The 26,852-nt window shown below is 32.5% G+C and overlaps 1 protein-coding gene across 5 annotated transcripts in view; it reads right to left on the bottom strand.

Moving 5' to 3' along the window:
* The window catches only part of tox2 (TOX high mobility group box family member 2), a 116,690-nt gene that overhangs the window by 21,475 nt on the left and 68,363 nt on the right, over positions 1-26,852 (bottom strand). For 4 of the 5 annotated variants that reach the window (XM_026212951.1, XM_026212953.1, XM_026212952.1 and 1 more), the window contains 2 exons: positions 22,639-22,896; positions 2,743-2,976 (listed from right to left, as the gene is read on the bottom strand). In XM_026212951.1, the coding sequence (XP_026068736.1) occupies positions 2,743-2,976; positions 22,639-22,896 (492 nt within the window). The remainder of the gene's footprint in view (positions 1-2,742; positions 2,977-22,638; positions 22,897-26,852) is intronic. The other variant, XM_026212955.1, reaches the window with a different exon arrangement.

The raw sequence follows: 26,852 nt of genomic DNA on the forward strand, positions 1-26,852 counted from the left end.
CAGAGGAACAATACAACTCTGTTAAAGCAAACGAGTGAAAGAGGTTTCTAGGGCAGAACTTGATGGTTAGATAACATCATTCGCTCTCATCAGCATTTGCAATGTAGCAAAATAAAAAAAAAATAATAATTTGAAGAGAGAGAGTAAATGTAGCATGAAAGGCTGGCTGATGCTCCATTAAAACAGACCGCTGTATAATCTCCATACACATCTGACTTTACATGTGATTTACATGATGATCACATAAAACAACACTGGTGTCATTAACCAGACTCTAAATGAGTTTAAAGGTCAACATGAAATTAAAAACGACATTTACCTTCTTAAATGATGTAGTTTTGACCAGGGTCAAAACAACAAAAAAAAAAAAAAAAAAAAAATGTTATATATATATATATATATATATATATATATATATATATATATATATATATGCACACACACATTTGATACATGTATCAAAAATTAACATTAATTAAAATAAAATATAATAATAATAATAATAATAATAATAATAATAATAATAATAATAATAATAATAATAATAATAATAATAATAATAATAATTGTTTCCAAATCAACATTTCTCAATTAAGCATTATTTAATAACATAACAAAAAAAAAACACACAAAAAAAAAACACACAAAAAAACCACATTTTAAAATATATAATAAAAATAATAAAGATATACATATTATAATTGGAGATTTGTTGCATTTCCTTAATATCTTTAAGGTACTAAAAGTGAAAACATTAATACATTTAAAATTCACAGACTTTTATCGTTTGGGAAAATGGACCAAAATGGACATCATTATGTTTATAGGGGCGTATCTAAATGTTATTTCATGCATATTTCCAAACAAAAGGATTCAATTAATGCATGCAAAAGAAAATGTTCACATGCATGAAAGCATATGTTAAATACACACAGATGCACACACAAGGTGAAAAGCAACACATGCACTTTGGAATCCAGCCAGTGCTTTGGATTTATATACATTGAAATTAATTAAGTGCACACAAACAAACATATGCTATCCATGAGTATGAGGCACTTTCCAGAGGAAATGTAAAGGCGATGTGTTTGTGCCGGTATCACAGAGTTTAAATGCATTAGCATGCATTTGTACGTGTCAATGAGCAGAACTATGTTTGCAAGCATTTCCTGCAAAGGAAATACCAATGGGACTGAAATTTGCTAATTGTTCCCGTAGTCCAGACGGCATTATTATTAAAATCCACCAGGATTTCAGGCTGACTGAAAAACTTCTTTCACTATTTTGACTGGCTTTTTAAATCTACCAGGACCAGGTATGGTTGCACCGGACTTAGTGCTACACTCTTCCAAAAGCCAATGAAGAACAATGTAATTTAAAAATCATGTAAGTTAATTCACTCTTTGTGTTCTTCAATCCAATTAAGCATGCAGCATCACGATAATGAGGGATTTCGAGCTGCCTGCGCATTACATGCAACATTCAAATTAAATTCAAACTGACACTTCCAATAAAAAGAGAGGATGACGGACAAGCAGGAGTAATTGGTTTTCTGGGACAATGAAAATGAAAAGAGGGATAGAGAGGGAGAGCAAGAGAGAGAGAGAAACAGTAATGTTTTTGCCAACAAATCACAGTGAACAAAAGACGTCAAGATGTGAAGTTAAAATGCAGAGATTTGTAAACACTACTGAGACACACGGAAAATCGTTTGCTTTTAAATAAAGAGGGGAAATTATTCTCAAAGCTCTCAAAGTCTGCCGTTTATGCTCCTCTATAGAGCACAACAGATGGAGATTATGGAAGTAAAAATCACATTAATTCTTTTCCATAGAGGAGCAGATATTTAACAAAAGCTTATAAACCTTTCGAGACGGATCTGCCGTGAGATCACTGATGATATATGATCCTGTAGCAAATGTGATTTTAACTTTGCTTGCGTTTGATAGCCAAATAATTCTGAAGAGAAAAATCCACCAATCAGAGAAGCCTCATTTACCATTGAAACTGAAATAGTGACGAAAGCGCTATTATATATAGATTGAAGTCTGTTCTGTTCAACAAGGTTGCATTTAAAAAAAATCAAAAATACAGTAAAATTGTAAAACATTTTTACAATCTAAGATAACTGATTTCTAGGTGAAAACTAGTTAAACTGTAATTTATTTCTGTGATCAAATCTTTATTTTCAACATCATGTTCAGCATCACATGACCTACAGAAATCATTCTAATATTCAAGTTTGCTGCTCAAGAAACATTTCTGATTATTATTAATGTTGAAAACAGTCGTGCTGCCCAACATTTTAAAGAAAACGGTGATAAATTAAATTTTTCAGGATTTACAGATGAACAAAATTCATAAGAACAGCATTTATTTAAAATAGTCTTTACTGTCACTTTCGATTAATTGAATGCATCCATACCGAATAAAAGTATTAATGCCTTTTTCTTAAAATAGCTTAAATCTTACCATCTTTACAACACGTAACATGAAGTAACAATACTTTTACAGCATGTTAAATACGTTTAATGTTAATTTCCATATACCTTTCAAGTTCTACAGATCGATACTGGTTAATATATTGTGAAACAAAACACATGAATTAATAATGAAGAAAGCTGTTAGTTCATGACACCTAATGCATTAACAAATGCTCCTGTAAAGTATAATCAAAGGAGGAAATGCTCTCTAACGTGCCATTTCATTCTGTAAAACGCCACGGCTTTGTTGTTCCTGTACCTTTGAGTGGTACTTTGCTTCCTCTTCCTGGGCGGAGCTTGAGGGGGAGGGCGTGGCTGACTGACTTCCTGAAGATGACGGGGAACCGTGCGTAAAGGAGCCTTGGCCAATCTGAGAGCTGAGCTGGGACAGGGCGCTCATGGGGTGGGGCAGTATCCGGGCAGATGGGTTTAGCATGGGGCTGTGGTGGGCACGGGGGTAATGACTGCCCGCTTGCCCCGCAAACATCTGCATCTAGGGTGAGAGAAGAAGACCAGACTTTACCAGGAGGAATTTTGAAACGAAAAACCAATTGAGGCCGATCTACAAAAACACTAGCTTCTTCCCTCACCCTTTGAAGCGTCCGTCTGATCGCCTAGTTTAGCTAATGACTAATCTATAATGCCTTCTGCACTACAAAGCGGATCTCTTAACCGATATACGTTCACACAAACACACACTGTATAAAGTTGTGCCGAAATCGCAGTGCATCTGAACCCTGGGGTTTTGAACGTGTCCTTTATAGTTTCAACCTGACTTGTATCATAAACAGATTAGAGAGAGATCTCGATAGATAAGCGCCATTTACAGTAAGTCATCAACCACACTCCTCTCAGCATGAATTTCAAAGCTTCTTCAGAAAGCCACAACGCCATTGGTGCTCGACCCGGAAGCATCCCAGAGCAACCACAATAGTGACTTGACTACTAAAAACAACAGTAAGAATTCACCACATGAGACCTTCACATAAGTAAATAAATCATACATGCATAAACAGTTATGTAAATATCCATATATAAAGCAAATACCACTTGTGTGTACAGAAGGGAAGTCGCTGAGAATGAACTGTAGCCAAAATGCAGTTTGATCACAGGGTGATTCTAGTGCATTTTGCACCTGGTTAACTTTACATACATTATTATTGCCACATATACAGTACATTAAAACAAATACCCTGTTTATATATAATATTTAAATTAACTCGCTAGGAAGTGCAGGATGTTGTAGTGCATTTAGCACCTGTCAAGTTTTTGCACCAATTCAATGCACAGTGATGCAACTCTTATTTTACATGCATCTACAGTAAAGCGAACTACATTTGTATTTACTGAACAAACTGTCGCTTAAATGCAATTTGCACTGGGTGATTCTAGTGCATCTTAGTGCATTTGACACCTGGTTAAACTTTAGTGCATTCAAATACAATTAATATTTCATTAATATTTCCATAAACACTATACAGCAAATTCCTCGTGTATATACAGCAGGGAATTCGTTAAGAATAAACTAGCCAAAATGCAATTTGAATGGCGTAACTCATGCATTTCAGTGCATTTAGCCCCTGCACTGGAATGCAATGCAACTCCTTATTTTAGATACATTACTATTACCATATATAGAGTAAAGCAAATTCCCCATTTCTATTCAGAGATAATTCGAAAAATAATAAATTGTGGCTGAAATGCAAGTTGCATGGCACAATTTTACATCCCGTGCACCATTATTTTAGTGCATGCATTTAGCACCCATTAAACTTGATTGTGGGTGTTTAGTTAATTAGACACCGTTTTTTTTTTGCAATGCACTTCTCATTTGACATACATTCATGCATTTCTACCACTAGCACTCTCTGATGAAGCCAGGCACTGCTAAATCAGTTAATTTGTGAAAAACGCAACGGCTCTAGTTTCTCTCAAATCACAAAATCCTCTCAAATGAAGCATCTATAACTCATGTATTTTAATATTTCACCATGTTTTACTTCCATCGCCGCTCTTCAAAGCATCTCATCGGGATGTCGACTGAGACCGGTTGTGTTCATTTACACATAAATAGGAATAATTAGCCAAACACGAATCAAAAAGAAACAGAAAAAGAGGGAGAAATCTGATGAACCAGCATTTATTAGCGCCATGCAATATTTACGAGCTGAGCTGAATTAAACATTACAAATCAACTCTGTGCTTTTAAAATGATTAATGAAGTCTGGCCGGAGCAGCTCTCTGTAAACATTACCGTAACGCCTGTGATCTTAGCAAGAGCTTGTAATAGTGCTAATTAACCTCTCAAGACTCACTAATAGATGAAATTTAAAATGAAAGAGCAAGAAAAATGCATGACGTTCACAAACGCAGAGCGCTGATGTATTATCTCCCGGACATCCTACTATGTGTGGCTACAAAAGTGGACCTGAAACAAAGGCTTTCCTCATTTAGACGTCTCAGATCTCAGATTCTCACCACCTCCAGCCTCAAATCACATTTCAGCAACACCATTAGTTCAGTTTTCAAATGCAGCGAAGTAGCTTTAATGTTGGAGAGAGGGGGGGGGGGAGAGAATCCATTAATTTTCCATTTTCCGTGGAGTTGCTCTTTAAGGTCTTTCACAAACCAAGAAGCATTGAAAAACCAATTAATCAAACATGAATGGCTTATCATAGCAACGGCAACCCCATTTCCATAGCAACCGCTGCCGGCCAAGAGCATCACCCTGCTCTTTAATCTGGGCACCGAAAACACAAAAGACAAGAGAGAGAGAGAGAGAGAGAGAGAGATTGCCAGTGAAGCCAATGGGCTCATTGAGTTAATTTTCATATTACGGACGAATTCTGTGATTGTAACCTTTTTTGGGACAAAATGTAACATGTAATGTAACTTGAAAACCATCCATCAATCACAGTCTATTCTCTCTCTCTCTCTCTCTCTCTCTCTCTCTCTCTCTCGCTCGCTCGCTCACTGAATAATTGATGCTGTTTGTTTTCAAACCATCATTGCGGCGCTTTCGTCCCGTTTGAAATTCTGAATATGATTTCTAATATGCGTTGAGCGGAGTTACCGGCCTCTTTATTGCTCAGAAAAAGCTGTACAACAAATAAAAGCAAGAATACAGTGAATGAATGCACAGGAAAATCTCTGAATGTGCCGAATACTCGTTTCCAGATGCATAAGACGATGCAAGTACATCTGCTATAGTTTCTCTCAAATTGAACAAAACATTTTAGTATTTTAATATTTCAACGTTGCATTTTCATAGCTGCTCTTCAAAAATCATCTTGTCTTTTTAAGATTACTGTAGGATGTATTAAATGAAAATACTAGGCTATTTCAATCGTTTTACGCGTAAATTACTCATTTAATTCAATTTGCAAAAACGTTTTGTAATTACTTCTGAAATTTACAAGCAATTTCTACATCAATTTTTGTCGGTGTACCTTCGAAATAACACTTATTAAAATCAAGCAATTTTAGTTTAGTTTATTGTTAACACTCTACAATAAGGCTTAATTTGTTAAAATTAGTTAACGGCATTAATAAGCATGAAATAATAATGACAAATAAACAAATTAAAACAAGTTTCGCTCCAAAAAAAGAAAGAAAGAAAGAAAGAAAGAAATGTAACCAGTGGAGTTAATGCAAATTTGTAACATTTAGTAACAGATTATTAAAAACCAAGAGTTAAATCTTTTAATATTATTTAATGAACTGAGCTAACATGAACTTTCACTTGAACAAAGATTAATAAATAATAAACACATTTGTCTTTGCATTAATGCATGATCCAATGTTAAGTGTTAGCAGTTTATTATTTTTTTTTTATATTTAAAAACCAACTAAAGAGCTAAAAAGATTGACAAAACAACAACAAAACATTGCAACCAAAATAGATCTAAAAACTAGTTTTGAATGATTTCATCATCAATATCCACTGTCTTTACGATTCAGAGTCAATGCCACCGTTTTGTCTTTTCTTTTAACATTAGACTTGTATTATTTCCGTCACACTATAAACTCATTCCTCTCATATTTCACATTAAATAAACAATTTCTAAGTCTTTGTGAGAGCGTGCCCGGCCCTGTTTTTCCAAACCACATTCACTTTCAATTTATTTGGAGTCACGGTTATAATCAAAAGAATAAAGACGTGCACCTTCGGCAAACAACTTCTCTCTTTACCGTCAATTTAGACAAAGCAGTCGGCGCGAATCGTTAAACAAACAATATACTGTCTGCAGCCTGCTTACTGCACATTTAGATGACATATTGAATATTTGTTTTTAATGCCGTCTGTTTGCAGAGAGACAGAACGAGAGAAACTGATCGATAAGTGAGAGTGAAGAAGAAAACAGGCGAGCGAGCGAGAGACAGAGACACACACAGAGAGAGAGAGAGAGAGAGAGAGAGAGCAGGTTGGATGGCTGTACAAACATGATCATGAAACAGTCTCACAAAGGTTAGCGGTTGCCATAGGTACAGTATGCTAATTACTTAATGGTATATTCCTTGATGGGGGGATGGTGATGCTGTTCGGAGCAGGTCATGTGACTATATTTATCTTGTTTAAACACAGGAATGATTCATGTTACCTACACGTGAAGAAACTGAGTTTTCCTGAGATGGTTCCAATTTATTAATCTTAAAACATATTATTGGAGATATAGATATAGAGCGACGACATTTTGCATTTTTATTGTTATAAAGATCTCATTGATTCATATTTTTGCTCACTTTTTAAAGAATAATTTCACTGTATCAGACTATATGATACGATATCAAATATCAAATACGATACAAGACAAAAACACTTACGTTTTTCGTACCCCTTAAGCAATTAAGTTTTAACAAATCAATCTCATTTTAAAAGCTTGATTTTGTTCAATTTCCCAGACAGAGAGTCTTAATTTTGCTTCTCAAGTAAATGCATTGTGTTTTAATGATGTTGAAGTATTTATACTGGAAAAAAAGACAAAAAAACACTGTTTTTTAGTTGTGGAAAGCGTTTAAGACACATGCACGCACCCAATAACAATTTAGAGAGACTCTCTGTTAGGAAACTTCATTTCCTGTTCCTCTGTTGTGTGTTGAGCTCTTTTTTTGTTCATTGAGTGCAAATAGCAATTATGAGCTTCACACTGAATGTGTGCGATATCTCAACGCTATTGTCTGTGATTTTCTGAATCCTCCTCCTCTAGTGAACGCTTTACCTCAAAAACAGAGTAAAGAGATGTTTGCAATGAATCTGAGGTCACATTCATCAAGTATTCATGCTTTATTCCATCTAATTTAGCACAGAAATGTACTAAAACTAAAACTAGAATAGATTTTAGTTTAGAACTGAAATGAAATTAGTTAGAATTAAATATTTAAAATATAATAGACATAACTAAAACTAAAAAACTAAAATAAATTAGAAAAATAAAGAAATGACAAAAGCACATAACCAAATGACTAAATCTAAAATAAATAAAAAATATTTAAAACAAAATAAAAATGACAAAAGCACATAACAGAATGACTAAATCTTAAAAATAAATTTGAAATATTTTATAAATAAAATAAAAATGACAAAAGCACATAACAGAATGACTAAATCTTAAAAATAAATTTGAAATATTTTATAAATAAAATAAAAATGACAAAAGCACATAACAGAATGACTAAATCTAAAATAAATAAAAAATATTTAAAACAAAATAAAAATGACAAAAGCACATAACAGAATGACTAAATCTTAAAAATAAATTTTAAATATTTTATAAATAAAATAAAAATGCCAAAAGCACATATCAAAATTAGTAGACCTGAAATAAAAATAGAAATATAAAATAGAGAAAATCACTTACAATTACTATAATTTAAACTAAAATTTAAAATATGAACATGAACATGAAAATGTAAAAATATAATTTTAGATGAATAAATAATAAAATAAATCAATAATAATAATAATAATAATAATAGCACATAAATAATACTGGCACGCTGCACAGTAAATACTTCACTAGTATGTGGTCTGATCTGATGGACGGATAGATAGATAGATAGATAGATAGATAGATAGATAGATAGATAGATAGATAGATAGATAGATAGATAGATAGAAAAAAAGCATTTTGCAAAAAAAAAATGCAACTATGTATCAAATCCTGCATAGTTAGAAAAAAAAGATTTTGAAAAGGGCAGAGAAAACAGTTTGTGCAGGTGCAACAAATTTACCTGTTGATTTAGACAGATGTCAATCAGCAAAAGATCAAATGAAATAAAATAATGCAAGCTGTGCAGTTCATAATGACATGAAGCATTTGACGCTAGTTCTGTGATTCTGATGTAAAACGAGTCCTGAAGCACAAGGCCTGATGGGAAGGCTCTCTCTCTCTCCCTCTCTCTCTCTCCCTCTCTCTCCCTCTCTCTCTCTCTCTCTCTCTGATTGGACACATCTTGTTGGGAGTGATGGCTCACTCCACGCAGGTTCACAGTTGCTGTTGTAAAATCACAGAGCGGTTAATTGAAACAAATGAGTATAATAATAGCACATTATCCCGGCAGGCTCGCGCCGTGGCAGCTTTAATTAGACTGATCTCTGGAGCTCCAGCCGTAAACACGAGGGATTCTCGTCTCGTCTTGCCCTCGCCGTGACTCTCGTTCTCCTCGAGGGCAGAACATGAAACCTCCCTCTCAGCTCTGCCCGCGGGGGTCATTTACAACAGCGCTCCCAGTGCTAATAACAGGGCCAATTCATAAATCAAGCGCTGGTTAGATCTGTAAGCAAACTCAACCTGTCGTCCCCGAAGACGTGTGAGATGTGTGAACGGAAGATGCTTACAAAGCGCCGCTCTTTGCTCTCCACGCTGAACTAAACCTCAGCTGATCACAGAGTCTCAAACGGGGCTCGGATTCAGCAATCATTTTACTGGATGCCCTACTGTACGGTGAAACATGCCTAAAAATACTGCATTTATTTGATTAAAAATACAGTGCGTTTGTGAAACATTATTACAGTTTTCTTAATGTGAATATCTGTTAAAGTGTCATTTATAGCTCTGAATTTTCAGCATATTCAGTGTGGACTTTTTGACTTCCAGTGTCGTGCTGCACGATATTTTTGTGGGAACCGTAAATATTTTTATTTTTAGGATTCAAAAATGAATAGAAAGTTCAAAAGAGCAGCATTTCTTTGAAATACAGTGTAATCTGTTTTTTTTTTTTTTTTTTTTTTTACATTTGATCAATTTAATCAAATTAAAAATATGTATAACAATATTTTATATATTTTTTTTAAAATATATTTAATATTTATATAATAATCATATATTTCATATTTTTAAACAATTATTAATTATACTATAAAAAATAAATTTTGCCATTTTTTATTATGTAATGCTTTTTCAAATTTCTTTCAAAAAATATTATGTATATATATATATATATATATATATATATATATATATATATATATATATATATATATATATATATATATATATATAGTTCATTTCTGGAAAAGACAGACATTCTTGTTTCACATATTTAATGATAATCATGTGTAAACCAATAATTGATCCTAATAAAAACCATAGTCCTAGAGAACCGATGCTATTTTTGGTTAGTTTTGTCTGTTGATAAGTTGATCACATGTTGTTTTCTTATATATATAATCTTCCAGACTTCAAGATCTGCAGAAGGAGATAAGCACGGCAGAAAAACACAAAAGCTCAATTTCGATTTCATGGCTCTTAATGTTAATAACATTGATGGGAGGAGCAGACTGCAGGCAACAATTGAAATCATTTGATTGGATCTTTATTTCATGGCTGGGACAGTTTTATTGCATTATATTCCAATTCAATTAACTGGGATGTAAATCTGAGGCGAGAGACGGAGAGAGAGAAGACAGAGACTTATACGTGTTCGTTACGACACGCAAACACACGTGTTCATCTGGATCCGAACTGATCAGTGTGGGCCAAAACAACAAATCACTTTCATGTGTTTAATAAGCTTCTGCTGCAATACGGTTCTGCTCCAAATGGGAGGAAAACAAACAAGAACAACAAGCTGACAAACAACGGCTTTAGTAGAGACGCTTTGTTGTGTGTCATGTTCATATGGACTGTGTGTGTGTGTGTGTGTGTGTAATGAGGCTAAAACTACAAACACTATAAAGCTACAGGACGGTCTGTGTTTACAGCCTCAGCGGGACACAACACAGTCTCACTGCAATCACACAGATGATATTCTGCCGTATACAGAAGTCAGGCTTATTTTACTGTGATCATGATCTGAAGAGGAACATCGCGCGTTCTGATCCTAGACAGTGTTTGAGGCGTTATAGATGCGATCTCGATGGATAAATGGCACGACCACGGTCTTCTTTTGGTCTGAATCTAAAGCAGCGTCACATGCATGTTGTTACTGTTAACTAAAATGATTAGAAATCTAAATGAATGAACTTAACTACAATTTAAATATTAGACCAGCTTAAGTTAAACCAGTTGTTATAATTAAAAAAAAAAATTTTTGTTAAAAAATATATTAGAATGAAATAAAATATTTAAAAATTTCTTAAAATAAATAAATAATAAATAGAAATAAATATTATATTAATGACATTTATAATTAATATTATTAAAATAATATAAAATATTTTACAGCATGCATGTGTATATATATATATATATATATATATATATATATATATATATATATATATATATATATATATAATTTTTTTTTTTTTATATAATCACCCATGTGTATGTGCCATGTGCATAAAAAAAATAAAAATAAAAATTACAAAAGCACATAAAAATCACTAAAAATTTACCGAAATTAAAAAGCTAATTCTGGAAAAATCATTAATAAATACCATAAAAGAATATAAAAATAATACATTGATAAATTAACATGAACATCAGCAGCAATTTCGAATCTCTTTTTTGATTATTTGATGTTTAAACTAAAATTAAATACTTTAAATAAACTTTTAATGTAATTAAAATATAAAATAACAATAATTTTTTTGACATCAAAATAATGTTTTTGTTTTAATATTTTCATTCAAATATAATAATTGAATTGTAATGATTTTTTTTATAATAAAAAAAAAATAATATCTGACTTTTTAGCATACTGCATGAAATGTTTATCATAGAATAACTACAGTTAAAAACAATATAGTATGCAGTGTTTACAGTGCAGTATGCATTCAATTAGTATTCAATTCTGAACACAATCAACAATACTTGATGCAGCGGCCAAAAACAACAATTTAAAGCGTTCTGCAAATGAGCCCTTAGCAGACAGCTGCCTATTTAGACAGCAGACAGCAGAGAGCTCACTAGGTTTGAGAAGAGAGTGGATATATTTCTCAGGCTTCCCTCCTTGTTTCTGCGAGCACAGTTTGACATGACGGCTCTGAAATCACTTTGGTAGAAGAGAGACGGCCGACAGAAGGAAAGAACATTTCTACTACATCTAATGAGAAACGAAGCCTGTAGTCACACACACACACACACACACACACTCTCTCTCTCGGCAGGGTGTCGCAGCAACAATTAGGCTCATTTAAGGATGATTAGTAAGTGCGTTCACTCCTTCTTCACACATGCTCGGCATGTGTTCGTGACAGAAAGCGTAATCCAAACCCTTGCTTTAGCTCAAAGTCATCTGTTCTGCACTTTCTGCTTTATACATCTGAGCGGCAGACTTTAAGACGAGAAAGAGTCCTGAACAACTGACTCTAACTAAACAGACTGAAGGCAAACTGAAGCAATGAGACGAAATACTGGAAGTGTTTCAGATTCGCCTGAAATCAAAGGTCAGAGTTGAATTGATCTGACCTCCAAATACAGATTCATTTTATAGATCTATACTTTCGCTGTATGACAATTATTGACTCGTTCATGTCTCTTTTCAATACTTATGTTAAGGGGAATAAAACAAATAAAACTTTACTGAAACTGGAACTAAACTAACTAACTAAAATTAAACCATCAAAATAATAATAATAATAATAATAAAATAAAATGCACCATATATATATACTGACTACATAAATATATATATATATATATATATATATATATATATATATATTTAATTTTATTTAATTTTATTTTATTTATAGATCTGTATATGTTCTGTACATTTGGGTCTCTTTTAATTTATTTTTTATTTTATTTATAGTTAAAACATTATCATTGTAGTTAACTAAAAATATTCTATTAATATTATAGTGAACAAACTAAAACCTTTTAAAAACATTTACTTGAAAGGAAATCCCACAACATTACTAAAATATAATATGATATATTAAAATTATTATTATTATTATTATTATTAACAATCTAAAATCATTAAAAAACTTTTTTTACTTAAAATGTAATATATGAAAAAGTATTTTATTTTAACTAAAGTATTTGAAAAGGCAACATTTCTCATCTTCATTTAGTTTAACTTGACGTACTAAAATAACTAAAACTTAAATAAAATTGAATAAAAGCTATACAGATATATATAAAATAATATATATAAAATACAAAAAATCACAACTAGAAAAATGCAAAGAAAAAATTACTAAAACTTCAACTAAATATTCAAGTAATAAAAAATAATAACAAAAACTATTTCCTATTTTAGTGAAACTGCCGGGACCTCGATTCTCAACTTAAAGTGTCTCAACTTAAAGCAACAGATGTCAGATTTTAAGTCAGAAGAACAAATCATCTGTTCTGTTTTTATCTCTCGTTATTTTAGGGGAAACGTTTGAGACGACGCTACACAACAGAAGACTCCATGAAGTCTCTCGAGCATCATCTGAGCAATATTCCTGCAGTTTCTCAGCATCAGCTGATGTGTGTCCAGATACATGCGGCGCGCAGGAAAATAGACGTGATTTCATGCTTTGATAAGAAAACGAGATACATAAAGCAGGCCTTCTTTATCAGCCGTGGTTGTTTCTGCTGTATCAGACAGACACCTCTGTGCATCTCCTCCTGTTTCCCTCTCGATAAGGACATTATGGAGAATACTATAGATATGCTGACTTCAAATCAAATCACTTCGTTTCCAAGCAACAACTAACGTCCTTCCCAATAGTGCTGCTCTTTTTCCAGTAAACAATGAGACGAGAAGCAAACAACACCACTGACAAACTCTCCTGGAATTACTCACATGCCACATCTTTCAGAGTTGCTGAAATTTTGTGTCCAGTCTGATTTGAATGTGACTTTATGAACACTTCCAGGAAAAAAGGTACAAAAGGTGTCACTTGGGTGAAAGAGTCTTTCAAAAGATACTTAAATGTACAATTTAGGCACAAATATGTATAATTTAGGTACAAGTCTGTACATTTAAGATACTAAAATACATGCTTCAGGGGTAAATAAGGGACAAAAGTGTACCTTTTTGAAAGGATACTTTCCCGGTGACAGCTTTTGTACCTTTTGTCTTTTTTTGAGAGTGTATAATTAAATGCTCTGCAAATTAAAATACAAAAGATGATTGACACACACACACACACACACACACACACACACACAGACAGACAGACAGACAGACACACACACACATACACACTCACACACACACACACACACACACACACACACACACAGGCACACACACACACACACACACATATAGAAAGGACTAAAAAGAACTAAATGAAATCTGTATGACGCCTTGATTAGCACAATCCGAAGCCTAATGGACTTTATTAGAGAGAAGAGATAAATCCTAATGTGAAAAAAAAACCACACTCTCTTTTTTTCCTCCTTTTTCTTCCCCCATTTTTTTTTTTTTTTTTTTGTATAATGAAATTGGAAAATAACTTCTATTTCTTTAAAACATTTCTTAATACACAAGCCTGCTCTCATATCATATTGCGCAGAAGGAAATAAGGCACCTTCTCCCAGGAGATAATAAAAGAATTGAATTTTTCCTTATCGGCCCGGTCATCTATTTTTCCACGGAATGCTATTACTTGCCGCCTGCGGTTGCTAGGCAACAGGAAATATTAATAGGGGCTTTTATTAGGCAGGCTTTCACAGTGCAGCACTAAAAAGAAGAAGTGGAAAACATGAATGTATTACATAAATCTAAAGCTTTTGCGCAAGTCTATGTTTCCCTCTTGATTTATCGCACCTTCCCCTCATTTATGGGAAATAGCGGTGTGAAATAAGAAAATGGTACATTACCCTGAAGGACTATTTGAAAATAAATAATCGCAAAGGTGAAAAGAAAGCTGTTTAAGAACCAAGGGGGTTTCATTCTCCTCCTCTCTCTCTCCCTCTCTCTCTTTCTCAATGTTTTGTACGAGGCCAGGTTTCTCAGGGCCTATTGAACAGCCCGATGTTTTCCCCTGTTTTCTCCGGATCCATCAATCATCGGTGTAATATTCCTCGCAGGAAATGCATTCTATTACGCTCTTTGAACTGCGATGGAGGGAAAGAAAATAAAAGATATTAATAGATCCATAAAGCATTTCCGCTACCAATGTAATCCCTGAGTTGTGCGGCGATGCAAATATCTTTTGCTTTATATTGATTAATCGCACATCGTTCCATCCACTCCCCATTCCTCCGTCTCTCTCTCTCTCTCTCTGTCTCTATGTCTCTCTCTCTCTCTCTCTCTCTCTCTCTCTGTGGAAAGGCAGCCTCGTGTCAAACCTGACAGATGCCATAAACCCTTTCGGTGGGCATTTTATTTTCAAATCTTTGGGTGGAATTCAACAAAAATACATTTGATTAAAGCCGCTCGAAGGCTGGACGGCCGCAAATAGCCTGAGAGTTTGGGCAGGCCGTCATCTTCAGGCTATTTCTGGCCGAGTCCCGACCGCAGGACGGTTCATTCAGCCGGTGATGAATCTAGCAGTCCAAGTACAGGCTGGAAAACCATTACTCTGTTCACAGGCCTCACAGGAAAAAAATTGAGAGCTCGAGTGAAAATGAAAAAAGTTTGCATCTATTCACAGTCATGCATTTGGCAGATTTTTTTAATCCGGAGCATGCATGTGTTTTACATGCATTCATCCTTTGAGTGACAGTTTAGCACGCTTTTCAGTCGAATGCAACATTATGAGTTAAAAATAAACTTGAACCTCTTGAACATGAACAAAAGCTGATGATGAATTGAGACGATCTGAGCTTCAGTAAAGATTAACATCTAACTGTCTGTGCAGCATTGACACTCATTTACCTACTTTTGTTTTTTATGGTCTCTGACTTATGGAAACTTGTTATCAAAAAAAAAAAAAAAAAAAAAAAAAACTTTTTATCTCAAATTTTTATTTTTTATTTTTTTTTGCAATTCTGACTTCATCAGAATCAGAATCATGATATATAAACCCGCAATTGGGATAAAACAGAGATTTTTTGTACTCCATGGCAGAATTGGGAGATTATTGTTATTGTTGTGCCTTGTTATTGTTAAAAAGATTAAAAAATCTCACAATTCAGACTTTTTTCTTTTGATTCTAGGTTTTTATCTCTCAATTGTGATTTTTTTATTTTAATTGCAAGATATACAGTAGAGAAGAAAAGCAACAATTGTGAAATGTGAACTCAAAATTGCAAGAAGCTTATGACTTCTTTTCCCCTCAAAGTTTATATCTCTTAGAAATGCACTAAACTCTGAACTGTGAAATAAAAAGTCATAGTTAGACTTTTTATTGATTTATTTTTATTCCATGGCAGAAACAGGCTTCCATACAGACTTCTGCACTGCCACATTAACATAATTAAAACTGAAACTGAATATATTACTAATGCTTTTGTTTGTCATCTGTATTGACACCAAAGCACCAGTTTTCATTCATGGAGGAAACAAAAAAACACAAAAACGTTTAGCTACAGACTAAACTATTCTATGATACAACATACATTCAAGGACACATTCTCCAAGCCATTGCTGTAAATGAACTCTATGCTTCTGCTAATTATTCTCCTGCTAATTACATGATATTTTTACTCACTTGATTGCCCTTGAAATTTCATTGAAAACAAGTGACATTTCATTAACGAAGCATGTTGCTTTCAAAATCCACATCTGCTAAATTGCTCAAATCATTAGGTTGGCATACATTTTTTTCCACGTTAGCTTACATTATAACAAAGCTTGCTGTGAAGCTTTTCTTTCCTAATGAGATATTTGTACAGTAAAGTACAGTAAAGCGGCCATGATCAGATCACGTTCATTGCCTGAAGGGCAAAAAAGTCAAAAATATATATAAAATTACGAGTATGTTTTACAAGAAAATACTATTTTATTCTTTCTACTTTTAAATTGTATGTTTATTTAAATGTGTTACTTTCCAGTTCTGCAATAATATGTAAAAAAACAAAAACCATGTGCTAGTAATTTCTGAGCGAAAACTGTTTAAAATGTTAAACATTTTTATAGCATGCATTTATGAATCCTAGCATAAAAAAACAAACAGATCAGTCATTTACACACATGACAACAACCTGATTTTTAACTATCACTAAACCTAGTTAGCAAGGACAAATTAAGACGATTTGTGAACGTTTATTCTTTTATTGCACTGAAAGTAACTTGATATTTAAAGGCATCGCTCACAAGAAAATTCAAAAACACTTTAATGCACAATGCACTATGAAGGTATGTACATTGCAATACATTACATCTATTAATAAATAAATGTAAATGCATTATAGTATTTGAAGGTTTGCTTGTCATTTGTTTTAATGCATTATACTTTCTAAAGGTGTTTCAATGCATATTAATTGTGGCTACAATCATGGGATCATACGATGCATTATTACAATGCATATTTAATGCATTAATAATAGTACGCTTGGATGACTTTAATGCTCAGAAACTAGAAGTACTCTGGTTGCATCGTCAACTTTGTTTGCTTATCAAGTTAAGACGTCCTAAATTAACAGTAAAGAGTGCTGCTCTAGATATTTATACTTCTTCAGAAGCACAAACGCTGTTATGGAGATGGAAGTTGTGTGCATGCAGCAGTGCTCCATCTAAATTGTTTGATATACTTTAAAAAGCTCTTAGTACTGATGACATTCCATTCAAAGCAGTTTTCCTTTTATCCCGGTGCTGTGTTCAGTCACTCAACCTCTTTATACCCCTCCCTTCCTCCTCGTCGTTTCTCTATCACTCTTTCTGCCCCTCCAGCCCATCTCTCTCCATCTCTTTTCTCTGACAGTCTCTCTCGCTCTGCACCGCTCTAATGAAAAAAGATCTTCTACTCCAGATGGAAGATGAAACCTAATGGCTTTTCTTCTCTTCTGGAGACCGAATATATGCACTGACCCCCTGATGGCAGAGATTCATTTCATCAGCACAAGGTTCGGAAAACTGCATATACAGGTCCACTAACATGACTGACCAAAACAGACCAGAGTCATTTGTTTAGGAAATTGCAAATAAAAATATGAAAGAGAATAGTATGTGGAGGGGATTTTGGTCATTTGAAATGTACACGGATGAGGCAAACTGGGTCAGAAACAGAAGCATTTGCAAATGTACATATCTCTTATTTCTATATTGAGAATTAAAAAAGACTACTTATATTGGGAGGACAAATAAGCCATTGCTTGATCATCGTTGCAGATGTCAAGCAGAACATGAAACATAAAAATTAACTAAACGAAACTAAAATCAGAACAAGAAAAAAAGAAAAACAGAACAAAAAAACTGAACTGATCGGAAAACAAAAATAAACAAAACAGAACACAAAAAACAAAAACAACAGAACAGAACAGAAAACAAACCACAAAGCAAAACACAAAACTGAACACAAAAAGAAGAAAATAAATGCAAACAGACTAGAAAAAAACACACAAAACGAAAGAATAAACAGAACAAAACAAAGCAAAAAAATAAAACGAAACAAAACAGAACGGATTAAAAAATACAAGACAAGACCATAACAGAAACCTAAACAGAGAACAAAACTGAATACAAAACAAAACAAAACGGAACACAAAACTAGAACAGATTAGAAAATAAAACACAAAACTGAACACATAACACAAAACAGAAGACAAACAGAACAAAACAAACAAAAAAACAGATTAGAACAGAAAACAAAAAGCAAAACACAAAACTAAACACGAAACTGAACACAAAATAGTAGAAAACTAATCAGAACAGAATAGAAAAGAAAGAAAACAAAATAAAAAATAAACTAAAACACAAAAAACAGGACAAACAAATCAAAAACAAAAAAACCTGAACAACACACAAAAAATGAACAAAACACAAAACGAAACACAAAACAGAACAAATTAGAAAACAAAAAAAAATAAAACACAAAACTACACACAAAACAGAAGACAAAACCAAACACAAAACCGAACACAAAAGAAAAAACTAAACAAACACAAAACAGAAGACAAAACCGAATGGAAAGCAAAAGAAAAAACTAAACAAACACAAAACCAAACACAAAACCGAACGCAAAAGAAAAAACTAAACAAACACACAAAACCAAACACAAAACCGAACGCAAAAGAAAAAATCAAACAAACACATAAAACCGAACACAAAAACGAACACAAAACAAAAGAAAAAACTAAACAAACACACAAAACCGAACACAAAACAAAAGAAAAAACTAAACAAACACAAAAAACAGAAGACAAAACCGAACGCAAAAGAAAAAACCAAACAAACACATAAAACCGAACACAAAACCGAACACAAAACAAAAGAAAAAACTAAACAAACACAAAAAACAGAAGACAAAACCGAACGCAAAAGAAAAAACTAAACAAACACACAAAACCGAACGCAAAACAAAAGAAAAAACTAAACAAACACACAAAACCAAACACAAAACCGAACGCAAAAGAAAAAACCAAACAAACACATAAAACCGAACACAAAACTGAACACAAAACAAAAGAAAAAACTAAACAAACACAAAAAACAGAAGACTAAACCGAACGCAAAAGAAAAAACTAAACAAACACAAAAAACAGAAGACTAAACCGAACGCAAAACAAAAGAAAAAACTAAACAAACGCACAAAACTAAACACAAAACCGAACAGAACAGAGAAAGACAGGACAGAACACACTGTTTGTGGCAGAACTGATGTTTGTATGCCATCGCTCTACTGAACAAGACAAAATCTACAATTTCATTTCATCAAACTGAGACTGAGGCAAAGGTCATAAAAGGTCAAAGTAAAGCGTGAGATGTTATCAGCATCGCAATGAATAGGGCACAATACATATTTCCCATGTATACAGCTCACAGAGCATATAGTTTTTCGAAACATGATTGGTTTTAGCATTGTTATTACAGGCATATAAACCTGACGAATGCCTCAACCAGAAATATACAGCACAAATACTGCAGAACATAATCACTACATGGTTACAGAAGGTTGCTTGGGGAAGAAATGGGAATAAAATGGCAGTCCATCACGGTGAGTGTATGGCGTCATTTAGTGGAGTATTATTGACTAGCACACTCTATTCACCCGCTCGATGGGTGTCAATATAGAAATGGGATCTTGAAATGAAAGAATGGTTGATTTAATGCATTCTGGAAGCTCAAGAAATTGCATGCATAGATTCATACGGCTGCAGAACCGCTGTCATGCTGCCTGATGTCTATTATAAGTGGCTTCTTTTGTAGAGACTCATTAGAAGAATGACTAAAGTTGAGTTGAATTTAAATTATGTCCTGCTTTTGCTTCGAATTCCTGAGTTTTCTAATCAAAAGTAAGAAATAATAAAGCCCTGGTATATAAAAGATGTGAATCTCACAAAATCTGTCCAGTGCTACTTCAATATTATAGTAGTGTAATATTTATTAATATTTTGGATTTGCTTTTATTTTAAATTTTAGTTAGTTTTAGTAATTTTTTACATGCTTTTAAAATATATATATTATTCTTTTATATTTCAATTTAGATTTTTTTATATGCATTTAATACTTAGCATTTAAAGTTAAATATATATTTCTTTAGTAGTTTAAGTAATTTTTTTACATGCTTTAAAAAATATTATTCTTTTATATTTCAATTAAGATTTTTTTTATATGCATTTAATACTTAGCATTTAAAGTTAAATATATATATTTCTTTAGTAGTATAAGTAATTTTTTTACATGCTTTAAAAATATTATTCTTTTATATTTCAATTAAGATTTTTTATATGCATTTAATACTTAGCGCTTAAAGTTTAATATATTTTTAGTACTACAGTAATATTTTATTAATATTTTGAATCAGCATTAATGTTTAATTTTAGTTATTATTTTAGTAATTTTGTTACATGCTTTTTTAATTGTCTATTTCTGTTTAGCTTCATTTTTATTGCAATTTTAGCAATGTTAGTACTTAGTTAGTCTAAAAGAGTGCAATTCGACATTAAAGAAGAATTCCCCAGTATTATTTTAGTATTACAGTAGCATATTTATTAATATTTTTAATCAGCTTTTATTTTTTAATTTTAATTAGTTTGTGTAAATTTATCAAATGCATTAATATAATTTTTTGTAAGTTAAAAAAAAATTCTGTTTAGCTTTAATTTATTTTTATTTCAGTTTTAGTAATTTTATTCAGTGTTAAATTCATTTTATTTTTTCAGTTAATTTTTTCAGTTCAGCTCAGTTCAATCTTTGACTTGCAACCTTGAAAAGTCTTTTTTTTAAGTGTAATATATTTATTTACTTCTATTTCAACTTGATTTCGATTAATATTTCAGTCCAAAACCACTAGTAAGAAATAGGATTATTATAGTGAAATACACATTTATTTATTTACACTGTTTTCCCAGCGTTTCTGAACGATCCTGTGGATTTCTCCGTTTTATGAGAGAGTTTCCACAGATGGCAGATTTGACGACACTCCTGATATTTCTTTACAGCCATCAGAGTCTGTGTTAAGCAACAAAACACAAAGTAATGAGCTCTGGATATGAGGAGGAGGAGTCAGTGCCACTGACAGAGATGAATTTACCCACAATGACTGATGCATCCACATTATCTCTCTCTTACAATGCGATTAGGGAATGGTTAGTAGAGACGAAGGCCTTATGTGGTCAGTTAGAGGGTCAAAAAACAACTATTACTTCATTCACCTATTCGTTCTGTGTCACTCATACAAATACAGTCCTGCCATTCAACCAAAATAACCAATCATCACATCATATATAACCCTACATCCACCCAAAAATCAATTCAAAAATCACAGTAAGCTGAAGATGCACATGCAAAAGCTTTACTTTCCTCACAATATCCTGCCTGAAATACCATTTATGGAAGGTACAATCCATTTTTAATCATGCAACACATCATCTGCATATAATTTGCATATGCATATTGCTATCTAGTTGATTACATTGTCTGTTTTTATTTTTTGGTTCAAGAAACTATGAGAAACTACAGATTAAAAACTATATATATATATATATATATATATATATATATATATATATATATATATATATATATATATATATATATATATATATATATTTTTTTTTTTTTGCTTCTAAATATGTATATAAAAAAATAAAAATATATATAAATAAAATATTCTATAATATATATTATAAAGTTTTACAAATATTAAAATTAATTTAAAATATAATATATTTAATACATAATACATGCATAATATATGCATAATTAAATATTTAAATAAAATTTCATATTTTAATAGTACAATAATAAATATTATATTTATTTCTAATTTATTTCTAAAAAAATAAATATTAATTTATAATATAAACAATTATGTACATTATAAATTTGAGCTAAATTTGAGGTTGACAAACATTTTTGACATTTCGTTCCCAATTCAAGTCAACAGAGGGTACTTTAATAGCAAACAGACTAACAGTAATTCTACTAAACTACTAAATAAAAATTCAAAGTGCACACACAAATATCGTATGCCAGAGCTCAATTAAACTGATCTATTTGCAATGATAATTAATAAAATAATATTCATAATTAAACACTTCCTTTGACTTCATCTGCCTTTTAAGATCGTGAGCTCATTGCAGTGCATTCTGGGATTGCCTCATCCATAAACTGCTGTCTTATAAGGCCACATAATTGGTTTGGAGCAGTCTTGTTGCCAGGAGCGCAGCTATGAGACCTGACAGAGCTGTCTATGTAGGGCAGATGCGGGACTCACCGAGGGCATCTGGCTGGACAGCAGGTGTCCGTCCTGGGCGAGCATGTTGGACATCATGAGGGCGGGCAGCTCGGGGTACGAGTAGGGATTGATCAGGCCGTTGTGAGGGATGGAGTGACACAGGTAGCTGGACTCGGGGTCCATCAGGTGCAGCAGTGATGGCTCGGGGTGATTCGGAGGGGTTATAGGGGGGATCTCGTAGTCCTCGTCTCCTCCTCCTCCGCCGTTCCCGCTGCCCCCTCCCTGTCCGGAGTAATTCTGCAGCGGAGAAGAAAATAATAATTCAGTGGTGGTGTCTTGCCAAAATAAACACCATCATAAAATAAAATAAAATAAAATACTAAAACACTTAAAATAACACTTGTTTATTTACAATAAATAAAATATAACTTATTTAAATATAAAAACTAATACAAAAATTCTAAATGTCAAATAAATGTAAAAAAGGTAACCAATAATATAATAGTTTTAAATACACTAAATAAAATAATTTAAAAAAATACAATGTATGTTCAGATTAAATAATTAAATAAATTATGTTCAAATAAAATAAAATAAATAAGTAAATAAAACACTAAAACACTAAAAATAATACATGTTTACTGTATATACAATAAATAAAATAAAATATAACTTGTTTAAATAAAAAAACTAATAAATAAATTCAAAATGTTCAAACAAAATAAAAGTTAAAATAAACAATAATATTAAAGTTTTAAATACACAAAATAAAATAATATGTATAAAAAAATACAAAATGTATGTTCATATCAAATAATTAAATAAATTACATGTTTAAATAAAATAAAATAAATAAATAAATAAAACACTAAAACACTAAAAAAAAATACTTGTTTACTGTTTATACAATAAATAAAATAAAATAGAACTTGTTTAAATAAAAAAACCTAATAAATAAATTCACAATGTTCAAATAAAAAAAAGTAAAATAAATTAAACAATAATAATATAGTTTTAAATACACAAAATAAAATAATATGTATAAAAAATACAATGCATGTTCAGATCAAATAATTAAATAAATTACATGTTCCAATAAAATAAAATAATAAATAATAAGTAAATAAAACACTAAAAAATAATACTTGTTTACTGTATATACAATAAATAAAATAAAATATAACTTGTTTAAATAAAAAAAACGAAATAAATAAATTCAAAATGTTCAAATAAAATAAAAGTCAAATAAAGTAAACAATAATAATATAGTTTTATATACAAAAAATAAAATAATATGTATAAAAAAATGCAATGCATGTTCAGATCAAATAATAAAATAAATTACAACATATTCAAATAAAATAAATGTAAATTAAATAGTTAGGTGGAATAAATGAAATAAAATACAAATTATGTTCAAATGAAATAAATTATAACTTGTGTTAAAAAATGAAATAAAAAATTATAATAAAAAAACCTATTTGAAAACCCCTTGTATGTGTATGAGCAATAGTAGATGTGATGAATTGCTTTGTGGAGAGAGGCATAAACACAATTATATAAATATTATGCAGTTAAACAAGTAAGAATGGCTTTTTTGGACGTGCATCAGCTGGCAGCTTCCGATCTGGCTCTGGAATCATGGAAAGTTGCTGGAAATTCGGCATTTTCCCAATCAACTTTTGGAAGCGCAGACCATGTTTTCACAGCGGTAAAGTTTGTGCTGTTTTCTCCCATTGCCACAGGTCCGTATCAATGCTCGTGCCTCTCTTCAGCAGCATCAATCTAACTTTGGACCCGACGGAGGAAGTATGCAACGTTCAATTCAGGAAAAAGGGAAAAGAGAGAGAGGGAAAGGGAGAGAGAGAGAGAGACAGAGAGAGACAGAGAGAGAGATTGCCGGGGTATTCAAGAGGGAATGAAAAGCAATTTTGTAGGAGGCGATCTGACTGGAGCACCGTCCATAATGACTGAGTCAAATTAATCATCAGAAATAATATTCCGCTGTCAACCATTCAAGAGCTTTTTTAATAGAATTTTTATGATTCATGTCTGCCCGTATACATCAAACAGTCAGTTCTGCAACATTTCAGAAATCAATTCAATATCATCTTTGTGTTGCCTGTCATCTTCGCCCGGAGAACGGCCATTTATCTTGCAAACAAATACTTTTAGCAAATACTCGGCCGTGGAGAAGAGGAGAGAGAGACGAGGATCGCGGGACCTCAGATTTCACCTTGACGCGGTACATTACTCAAATCACAAAGTTCTCCGAAATATATCACCCGTCTGAGCGTCTCCACGAGGATAAAACGCTAAACGATATTTTAAAAAGTGACTGAACTCACTCAGAAGAACGTTTTCATTGTTCAGAGATTGTTCTTTCATTGCTCTTGAAAACAAAAACACCAACATCATTTTTTTTCTTCTGTTGACAAAAACACCAAGGTGATACCATTGTACATGTCCAAAAACATGATTGTAGTACCATGGTAAAAGCCCAAAATACAACAGTAATACCATGGTACACAAAAACACCATGTAAATACCATTGTACATGTCCAAAAAAATGATTGTAGTACCATGGTAAATGCCCAAAATACAACAGTAACACCATGGTACACAAAAACACTACGGTAATACCATTGTACATGTCCAAAAAAACGATGGTAGTACCATGGTAAATGCCCAAAATACAACAGTAACACCATGGTACACAAAAACACCACGGTAATACCATTGTACATGTCCAAAAAAATGATTGTAGTACCATGGTAAAAGCCCAAAATACAACAGTAACACCATGGTACACAAAAACACTATGGTAATACCATTGTACATGTCCAAAAAAATGATTGTAGTACCATGGTAAATGCCCAAAATACAACAGTAACACCATGGTACACAAAAACACTACGGTAATACCATTGTACATGTCCAAAAAAACGATGGTAGTACCATGGTAAAAGCCCAAAATACAACAGTAATACCATGGTACACAAAAACAGCACGGTAATACCATTGTACATGTCCAAAAAAACGATGGTAGTACCATGGTAAATGCCCAAAATACCACAGTAACACCATGGTACACAAAAACACTACGGTAATACCATTGTACATGTCCAAAAAAACGATGGTAGTACCATGGTAAAAGCCCAAAATACAACAGTTATACCATGGTACACAAAAACACTACGGTAATACCATTGTACATGTCCAAAAAAACGATGGTAGTACCATGGTAAAAGCCCAAAATACAACAGTTATACCATGGTACACAAAAACACTACGGTAATACCATTGTACATGTCCAAAAAAACTATGGTAGTACCATGGTAAAAGCCCAAAATACAACAGTTATACCATGGTACACAAAAACACCACGGTAATACCATTGTACATGTCCAAAAAGATTATGGTAGTACCATGGTAAAAGCCCAAAATACAACAGTTATACCATGGTACACAAAAACACCACGGTAATACCATTGTACATGTCCAAAAAGATTATGGTAGTACCATGGTAAATGCCCAAAATACCACAGTAATACCATGGTTCAGATAAAAAATACTATGGTAATACCATGCTATACATTGTATGTGTCAAAAAGAAAACAAAAAAACACCATTATACCATGGCTTATGTCCAAAATACCATGGTATGCATGTTACATTTCACTGTTACATGACTTACATGTTACATGACTCACATTTCACTGCTGGTTATATATGCTATATATATGCATTTATGACCTCAAGGTTACATTATTGTAATGCTTTATTGGGTGGTTGTTCTGCACGCTTGGTAAACAAACTACAGCTAGTCCAAAATGCAGCAGCAAGAGTTCTTACCAGGAAGTATGACCATATTAGCCCGGTCCTGTCCACACTGCACTGGCTCCCCATCAAACATTGTATAGATTTTAAAATATTGCTTATTACTTATAAAGCCCTGAATGGTTTAGCACCTCAGTATTTAAATGAGCTCCTTTTACATTATACTCCTCTACGTCCGCTACGTTCTCAAAACTCAGGCAATTTGATAATACCTAGAATATCAAAATCAACTGCGGGCGGCAGATCCTTTTCCTATTTGGCTCCTAAACTCTGGAATAACCTACCTAACATTGTTCGGGAGGCAGACACACTCTTGCAGTTTAAATCTAGATTAAAGACCCATCTCTTTAACCTGGCATACACATAACATACTAATATGCTTTTAATATCCAAATCCGTTAAAGGATTTTTAG

This window comes from Carassius auratus, chromosome 31 (genome assembly GCF_003368295.1).
Source record: "Carassius auratus strain Wakin chromosome 31, ASM336829v1, whole genome shotgun sequence".
NCBI classification, from domain to species: domain Eukaryota; kingdom Metazoa; phylum Chordata; class Actinopteri; order Cypriniformes; family Cyprinidae; genus Carassius; species Carassius auratus.